At 45.0% G+C, this 9,699-nt stretch overlaps 1 protein-coding gene across 4 annotated transcripts in view; it reads left to right on the top strand.

The window, feature by feature from the left end:
- The first annotated feature begins 936 nt into the window (after positions 1-936).
- ZNF682 (zinc finger protein 682) overlaps positions 937-9,699 on the top strand; it is a 37,765-nt gene continuing 29,002 nt past the window's right edge. Inside the window, exon 1 of one of the 4 annotated variants that reach the window (XM_011933001.1) lies at positions 937-1,102. In XM_011933001.1, coding sequence (XP_011788391.1) covers positions 1,100-1,102 — 3 coding nt within the window. In that variant the 5' untranslated portion in view covers positions 937-1,099. Of the gene's footprint in view, positions 1,107-1,174; positions 1,272-9,699 lie in introns of those variants that run through there. The other 3 variants (XM_011933003.1, XM_011933004.1, XM_011933002.1) reach the window with 3 other exon arrangements.

Genomic DNA, 9,699 nt, shown 5'->3' on the forward strand with positions numbered 1-9,699 from the left:
TGCATTAGCTGTGAGTGATTTTCATGTATGCTGGGGGGATTTGCCTCATGGCAACTCTGGAGATTGGGGTTTTAGAAAACATCCTTGCCCTGTTAAAAATTAGAAGATGACTTCAAGACATTCTTAGCTACTTGGCTAAATTGCAGAAAGAGAAAATGCCTTCTTCAGAGATCTTTTTTTTTTTAAACAGGGTTTCACTCTGTCACCCAGGCTGTAATGCAGTGGTGTGATTGTGGCTCACTGCAGTTTTGACCTCCCAGGCTCAAGTGATCCTCCCACCTCAGCCTTCTGAGTAGCCAGGACTACAGGCGTGCACCACCAGGCTTGGCGAAATTTTTAATTATTTTTTGCAGAGATGGGGTCTCGCTATGTTGCCAGAGCTGGTCTTAAACACCTAGCCTCAAGTGATGCTCCCGCCTCAGCCTCCCTAGTAGCTCGAACTACAGGCACAGGCTACCATGCCTGGTTTGTTTTTTAAAATGTGGCTACTAGAAAATTTAAAATTCATATGTGCCTCACAGTTTCTTTCTTAGAGAATTGCCTCCCTTGTGACATCTCAGGCTGCCTGCTCAAAAGACTGGAGGCTAGGAAAGTGATGAAATCTGAAATTTTAAAATAATTGTCATTATATTGTTTCCATTTGTGAATAGCATATGTCTATTATTCACAAATAAAGATAACCTTATATACAAAGTTAAATGCAAATGTTCCCCAGGCAGGGCCAGTTTCCAGTTAAGGAAGGAAGGGCGCCAGAAAAGGGTTCAGGAAAAACCTCCAACTCCTGCCTTTTTCAATCCATTCTCAGATCACGTCTCCTGTCACTCATGACCTGAGGGGACGCGGCGTGGAACTGTATCCAATCATGGGCGTTGGAGTGGGAACTGTCCAATCAGGTGCGCAGCCAAGGTAGAGGGGGCGGTGTCCTGGAGCTGGCGGGGCCTTTGTCTCGCTCCAGCCAGAGCTCAGGGTCCATCTTCATTGCTTAGTATCCTCTGCGCTAGGAGGTCTCGGTGACTCTGTCGCAGCCTCTGTCGCCCTCTGACCTGCAGATGCTGTGAGATCCAGAGCTAAGACTCCGGGACATCCCGGAAGCCGAAAAATGGTGAGTGTGCCAGGCCGCGCGTCCCGAGGTGGGGGCAGGGCTGGTTGAAAGCTGCCGGAACCGGCTGTGACGGGACCGGGGCCTCCCCGCTGTCAGCTGCGGGGTCTGCGGACTGGAGTCCCCGCAGGCACAGCTCGGCCCTCGGTCCCCTCCAGGCACAGGGTGCGAGGTGGGCCAGCAACCGGGAATCCGGGCGGGCATCCCGTTCCGTTCTCCCGCATCCCGCCCGGAGCCCACCCTGGGAAGCGCCGCGCGCGTTCTCGCGTCTGCCCGGATTGCGGGGACAATGGAAGGGTCCTCAGGGCAGAGTCCGGACCCCGAGTGTGGTTTGTGCGTGGGAAGTGCTGTGATCCCGGGGGTCCTCAGTCTTTTCCTTCTCCTGTTAAAAAACAATGGGAGTCACCTTTAAAATGTTAAAAACTTACTGAAGTTAACAGTGATTCATGATCGGAGAGCACCCAGCCACGGTTTGTGGTTTGGGGTCCAACCGAAGGGCTTGAAGGAAAGTTTTTTCATAGGTGAAGGAAGAAGCAAACCGAATTCAGTAACTGACTCGTTCCAGTTATGTGATCATCTTATTTAGACTATTCAGGTTGTCATTGCCTGGTTATGTAATCAGAAGTTAATTGAAGGTTTGTGGTTGCTTAAATCTGAATTTTGTTTCCCCCTAAGGTAACAATTTACAAGAAATGTATTTGCGTGTGTGTATGTGTTTTAATGTAGGAACTCAGGGCACTAGAGCCACCTCAACTGCCTGCTATTTAATTAACACTCCACAGGACAAGTGATTTTCTCGTGTATTTTCCAAATGTGTGACAAGCAGAGTCTCAAATCTACCACTCTGTTGCCCCAGCCTAACTCTGGCTTGCAGTCGAATTTTAAATTTTCAGTTCTTTCTTGACATTCTTCAACACCAACTTCCCCTCTCTAATTCACAACATTATCAACTCTTAGTCCTTTTTTGTACATTTCAGATACAGTATTTTGATTAATCATTATTTCAAAGAGCAGCGGATGCACTTTTTAGAAAAATAAATGTTTTTCATTTGCAAACATTTTGCAGGAGATGAAAGCAGAGAACAATCCCAACACTCCACTGTGGAAAAAAAAAGACCAAAAAACAAAACCTTTGTGCCAGTCTCCCTTTAATCTTTCCTAGGCACAGACACCTTACCGGAATGTTTTTAGGTTGAAGTTCCACTTTGGAAGCTTCACAGGGCAATGCATCCTCAGCCACCCTGTGTTATTTTCCTGGTTTTGAGTTTCAGAACTGTCTGGGGATGACACGAGATGCACACAGTGGCTGTGTCTCCTGAGGTGTCTAGTGAATATCAGCCCCTGGCTCATCTCCTCTCAGGGGCAGCCTGAGGTATGGGAATGCCGCGTCTCTGTAGAGTGATTGGTGCATTGTGCCTGGGAGAAATCAGGTATACCTTTTCTCTAAAAGCAAATACGTTAGGACATTAAGATCTTCTTCCCCAGCTCCCAGTTTCCATTTCTTAGAGATACAGTGCTGGCCAGGCAATTGGATGCTGGTAGTGAGGAAAAAATTTTCTCAAATTGGTGAAGAGAGAAAAAATATCCCCAAGAACGAAGAACACCCAACCCAGTGAGGCAGTGCACAAACCTGCAAAGCAAAATGCATCTGAGGGACACAGTGGGGCACAGCACAGTGGCTCTTGGTAGTACGGTTATTGTCCACTTCAGTGAGCAGGATGGGGGTGGGAAAATGTCCCAAGTGATAGAATGGCTTGACTTGACATCCGAGTCAGATATGTCTGTGTTCCAATCAGCATTGCTGCTTCCTGAGTTTGTCACCTTGGAAAGATTTCTTTACTCTTTTTAACTTCAGTTTTTAATTAAGTGTAAATTACATTTTATCAGGAGAGCCTGAAAGGCAATCTGTACTGGCAACCTGTTTTTTTCACCAACCCAGGCTTCTGTGCCACATGATCATAATAGTCTCATCTGCCTACATGGACACAGGAAGAAGTCAGAGCATGGCCTCTCCTGGGACACGACCTAGAGCATGAACCAGTCCTTCCCCAAGCCTGCACCATCCCACCCATGGTTTCTTGATAGCAACTTTCCCTTGTTTGCCTTTTAGTTCCACCCACAAACCCTTTTTTTATGTGCACACACTTGCTCAACGCCACCCCTCAGTTGTCTGAATCCAGCACCTACTGGAATTCAGATGTCCAGTAGTTCAAGACCATGGGCCTAGACCTACCTTTTGCAGAAGCAAATGCAAATTAGAAATAAGAGGCTTCATTCCCCCACTTGAAAATGAGGGAAGACATTTTGTTCTTTTGCCTTTTTTTAAAGGGTATAATTTAGAAAACTATTATTATTGATTGATTGATTGATTTTTTTGAGACAGAATCTCACTCTTCCACTTAGGCTAGAGTACAACGGCGTGGTCATAGCTCACTGTAACCTTGAACTCTTGAGCTTAAGCAGTCTTGCTGCCTCAGCCTCCCAATTGCCTAGGACTATAGGCATGCACCAACTCGCCTGCCTAATTTTTTTTTGGTAGAGACAGCAGCTCACCATGTTCCCTGAACTGGTGTGGAACACCTGGCCTCAAGAGATCCTCCTGCCTTGGCCTCCCAAAATGCTGGGATTACAGGCATAAGCCACCGTGCCTGGCCTAGACAACTTTTATATGTACCATTTTTCTCTGCTTCTTCAAAATATATGTAAATCTTTTTTTTTTTTTTTTTGTTAGATGGAGTTTCACTCTTGTTGCCCAGGCTGGAGTGCAACGGCACAATCTCAGCTCACTGTAACCTCTGCCTCCCGAGTTCAAGCGATTCTCCTGCCTCAGCCTCCTGAGTAGCTGGGATTACAGGCGCCCGTCACCACACCTGGCTAATTTTTTGTATACTTAGTAGAGACAGGGTTTCATCATGTTGGCCTTTCTGGTTCTGAACTCCTCACCTCAGATCATTCACCCACTTCACTCCAGCCTGGGCAACAGGGGTGAAACTTTGTCTTAAAAAACACAAAAAGTGAACACAAAAGATAGGATTTAATTCAGCAATCCAGAAAGCTAAAGGGTCACAGATACTGAAGGGTATCTCTTCAGTATCTGGAGAGAGAAGAACAATAGGTGTTTTCGGTAGAAAACTGATGATCCAAGGTAATTACTAACATGTGGAGGTCGAAGTGCTTATGCTGCAATAGCAAGACCAGCTTAGAGTACACCCTGTACCTTGGTTTCTATTTGTTTTTTAAGAACAGTTGGCATAGTTATATGTACCCTTGTGTAGGCAAACTACATCCATTTAAATTAAACAGTATTTTCCGGGTGCAGTGGCTCACTCCTGTAATCCCAGCACTTTGGGAATCTGAGATGGGAGAATCACCTGAGGTCAGGAGTTCAAGACCAACCTGGCCAACATAGTGAGACTCCATCTCTACTAAAAATACAAAAATTAGATGGGTGTGGTGGCAAGCGCCTGTAGTCCCAGCTACTTGGGAGGCTGAGGCAGGAGAATTGCCTGAACCCGGGAGGCAGAGGTTGCAGTGAGCCGGGATCACACTCCAGCCTGTGCAACAGAGCGAGACTCCGTCTCAAAAAAATAAAAATAAAATAAACAGTGTTTATAAACAATATTTATAATATTGTTTATAAACAATATTTATTTTGGACAAACCCTTTAAAATAGTGATTTTAATATTATGTATTCTTTTGAAATATAAATTATTTTAACTGAGTTAATATTACAGATAATTTTTGAATAGTCATACATTATGACTAATATATTAAAATTATTTATCCTAAGATATTTACTTCTTATAGCAAAAGAAAATAGGCCGGACGTGGTGGCTCATGCCTGTAATCATAGCAGTTTAGGAAGCTGAAGCAGGTGGATCACGAGGTCAGGAGTTCGAGACCAGCCTGGCCAACATGGTGAAGCAGCGTCTCTACTAAAAATACAAAAATTTGCTGGGCATGGTGGTGGGCACCTGTAATCTCAGGTACTCGGGAGCCTGAGGCAGGAGAATTGCTTGAAACAGGTAGGCAGAGGTTGCAGTGAGCCAAGATCATGCTACTGCACTCCAGCCTTGGCAACAAGAGCAAAACTCCATCTCAAAAAAAAAAAAGAAAAGAAAAAAATATAGTAACAAATTGTTACAATAGATATTAACCCCACCTCTGTCACATCAATTAATATGCTTACTAATTAATCCAACAGGTATGATTAGAGGTCAGCATGATTTTAGTGTCTATATATACATACATGTATTTGAGAAAGAATTTCAGTCTGTTGATTAGGGTGGAGTGCAGTGGCACGATCTCGGATCATTGCAACCTCTACCTCCCAGGTTCAAGCAATTCTCATGCCTCAGCCTCCCAAGTAGCTGGGATTACAGGTACTCACCAACATGCCTGGCTAGTTTTTGGATTTTTTTAGTAGAGACAAGGTTTTGCCATGCTGGCCAGGCTGGTCTCAAACTTTTGACCTGAGGCCATCTGCCCGCCTCAGCCTTCCAAAGTGCTTGGATTACAGGCATGAGCCACCGGGACTGACCTTATTTTTTCTTTTTTTTTTTTTTTGGAGATGGAGTTTTGCTCTTGTTGCCCCAGACTGGAGTGCAATGGCGTGATCTTGGCTCACTGCAACCTCTGCCTCCCAGGTTCAAGTGATTCTCCTGCCTCAGCTTCCCAAGTAGCTAGGATTACAGGCATGTGCCACCATGCCCGGCTAATTTTGTATTTTTAGTAGAGATGGGGTTTCACCATGTTGGTCAGGCTGGTCTCGAACTCCCATCCTCAGGTGATCTGTCCGCCTCGGCCTCCTAAAGTGTTGGGATTACAAGTGTGAGTCACCACACCTGGCCCTATTTTTTCATTTTTACTAACTTAGGCATGCAGCGTTTACAGAACTAATAAATGCAATGGATGCAGTCACCCACCCATGGATGATAATAGCTCTTCATTTAGCTGTGCCACAAGCTCAGATGTAATTCCAATATGTGAACAACGTTGGTTTCCTGTTCCTCATCAAAAGATGCCGGTGGATGTTGTTAGATGGCTTCCAATATAAATCCCCAGTCCAGTGGCCAGCAGATGAGACAGCAGCAAAAATGGAAGAAAAACCTCTAGAAATTCTACATAGAATTTATATCTGTTCTTCAGAATGCGTGTGTTTTTCATGCTGAGAGAAGCTGTGCTCTTTGGTTCTTAAAGAGAAACACATTGGGGGGAATTTTTTCTTGCTCACTTAACCAATCCTATATCGAATCTGAGTATTCCTTCAATATGCTTTCAATTTCTTTCTTTCTCTCAATATGATCTTCCACAGACTAATAACTGTTTTTCTGTGCAGGGCCTTGGGTGTTTCAGAATCTCTGTTGGTGCCTTGTGTCTGTGAGTGAGGTGGGCTGTCACAATGACGACTTGTGGAGCAACTCCGTCCAGACTTCATGCTGGGCATCCAGTAGTACTTTTTCCATGTCATCGTTATCGGTAGAAACTGAAGCTGGAGGCTGGGCATGGTGGCTCATGCCTGCAATCCCAGCACTTTGGGAGGCCAAGGCAGGAGGATCACTTGAGGTCAGGAGTTTGAAACTAGTCTGACCAACATGACAAAACCCTGTCTCTACTAAAAATACAAATAATTAGCCAGGCGTGGTGGCGGGTACCTGTAGTCCCAGCTACTGGAGAGGCTGAGGGAGGAGAATCCCTTGAACCCAGGAGGTGGAGGTTGCAGTGGGCTGAGATCATGTCACTGCACTTTAGTCTGGGCGACAGAGCAAGACTCTGTCTCAAAAAAAAAAAAAAAACCCCAGAAACTTAGGCTGGAACACCACTTTCATTTCCATTATTGTGAAAATATAATTCTAACCAGGAGTGCTTCAGGCTCTCCTCCTGCAGCCCAGGGCTCTGCTCTGTGGCATGGTGCTGGAGCGCAGATGCAGCAGTGAGGGTCTGTGTGGGCTGCAGGCTGTAGCCTAAACTTCACCGGCAGGAGCACCATGGCCCAGCACTCTGAGTCAGGAACCATTGATTTAATATATAAATAACCAAGAACATAGATCCCTCTTCCACAGTTTCTTTTTTCTTTTTTTGAGATGGAGTCTCCCTCTGTCACCCAGGCTGGAGTGCAATGGCGTGATCTCGGCTCATCGCAACCTCCACCTCCCGGGTTCAAGCGATTGTCCTGCCTCAGCCTCCCAAGTAGGTGGGACTACAGGCACCCGCTACAACGTCTGGCTAATTTTTTGTATTTTTAGTGGAGACGGGGTTTCATCACATTGGCCAGGCTTGTCTCGAACTCCTGATCTCAGGTGACCTGCCCACCTCGGCCTCCCAAAGTGCTGGAATTACAGTATTGAGCCACCACACCTGGCACCACAGTTTCTATAGAGGAGTAAAACCCTACCTTCACCAGGTACCTGAATTTCACTCCAAGTTGCAAAACCACCTCCTGTCATGAAGATGTGGGAAGTTTATCTTTTATAGAATATAATCAACTGACCTCTCCAATTCCCAGGTGGATTTAGGATAAACTACGACAAGTGAGTGGTGTCACGTCTTCTTCTTGAGGTCTAATTATGACAGCGTTTTTCTGTCTTTGCAATCTCTTAGCAAATTGCCTGCAATTAATGTCACATTCTGGCTTAATTGTATAATCATACAGTTTTTGCTTTCTGTTCTGCCACTGTGGAGAGTTTTTCTGGGGTTGGAGAAGATTGTGCTTTTAATTACATTTTCAAAACACTGTCTGAAAAGACCAGGTATGATATAAACATATAAGGTACCCATCAGACTTCACCCTAGAGGGTCTTTCCCTCTTGGGCTTCCAGACACAACCCGCAATTGTGCAAACCCCAAATTTGCAGGCAAAATGGTCTGTCTGCCTATTTGTGTTCTATAGTCCCTTGTAGAGCAGTCAGATCCGATTTCTACAAAAATAACTTGGCCGGGCACGGTGGCTCAAGCCTGTAATCCCAGCACTTTGGGAGGCCGAGACGGGTGGATCACAAGGTCAGGAGATCGAGACTATCCTGGCCAACATGGCGAAACCCCGCCTCTACTAAAAATACAAAAAAACTAGCCGGGCATGCCCGTAACCCCAGCCACTCAGGAGACTGAGGCAGGAGAATTGCTTGAACCAAGGATTCAGTTTGCAGTGAGCCGAGATCATGCCACTGCACTCCAGCATGGGTGACAAAGTGAGACTGTCTCCAAAAAAAAAAAAAATCCGCTTCTCACTGCTGCTATTCAAAGTGTATATTCAAGCCAACTTGAATCTATGCTTCTGGGTTGCTGTTCTTGCTATTCTCAAATGTGGCACATATGAACTCTCTACTTATATTAATTTTACCTCATTTTTTTTTTTTGGTTGACATATCATTTCTAATGCGTTAAAGGAATCTCCATGACAGGATCTCTCCTCTGGTTTTGCGCAGCATGCTATAACACCCGATGATGTACAGCCAGGTTGATGTCACTAGAAAATACATATAAGCACTGGCTTCTGGGACTTATGAGACAGGGCCTGACTGGATTGAGAATGTACAGAAAGCCCATAGGAAGCATCTTCTGCATCATGGCAGGTCAGCATCAACATCTTAGAGCCCCACCCTTCAAAGTGTGGTCCTTGAAAATTTCCAGATCTTGTCCTCTGACCTGCTACAGTTGTGTGAGAGGCTGCTTCTGTTTTATATAACGGAGCCTTCTCCTTTATTCTTTCTATCTAGGCTTCTTACATACCATGACTAGTTCTCATCATCAAGTGTATGACCTGCAAGAATAAAAATGTTCTTTGTGACTGGGCACAGTGGCTCATGCCTGTAATCTCAGGACTTTGGGAGGCTGAGGCGGGAGGATCGCTTGAGGCCAGGAGTTTGAGACCAGCTGGGGCAACATGGCGAAACCCTGTATCTACTAAAAATCCAAAAAATTAACCAGGTGTGGTGGCACGTGCCTGTGGTCCCAGCTACTTGGAAGGCTGAGGCAGAATCGCCTGAACCCAGGAGGCGAGGTTGCAGTGAGCCGGGATCACGCCACTCACTGCACTCCAGCCTGGGTGATAGAGTGAGACTCTGTCTCAAAAATAAATAAATAAATAAAGTTCTCTTTGTGTCACATCAATGTGGAAAGGTGTAGATACCTAAGATCTCTCTTAGGGATGGTGTAGGGTCCTCAGATATTAGCGAAGGGGGAATGTGTATTGTTTAGGTTCCATCTGGATGTTCCATCAGCTCTATGCAGAAACAGGATTTTTAAAATGCACGTTTAAAGAGGATGGCACTAATTGCCCAGAATAACTCAGAAGGTTCTGGAAAAGAGAATAGATAAGACTTGCTCTCTAAAATGCTGAGGAAAGACTATTCAAATACATTATTAGAGGTTATAAAACCTGGGAGATATCTGTAGCTTGAACTTTGCATAAAGGTGTTTCTTTATGCTTAGATTAAGGTTATCATTTACTTTTTGTTGCCAATAATATCATAGCGCTGATGATGTGTCCACCCACGTGTGCTGACACTGCACATCAATTTGTTCTGTTGTTCATGTTAATTTCTTCTTTTTTTTTTTTTTTGAGATGGAGTCTCGCTCTGTCGCCCAGGTTTGAGTGCAG

This window comes from Colobus angolensis, unplaced genomic scaffold (genome assembly GCF_000951035.1).
Source record: "Colobus angolensis palliatus isolate OR3802 unplaced genomic scaffold, Cang.pa_1.0 Scaffold99, whole genome shotgun sequence".
Taxonomy (NCBI): Eukaryota; Metazoa; Chordata; class Mammalia; order Primates; family Cercopithecidae; genus Colobus; species Colobus angolensis.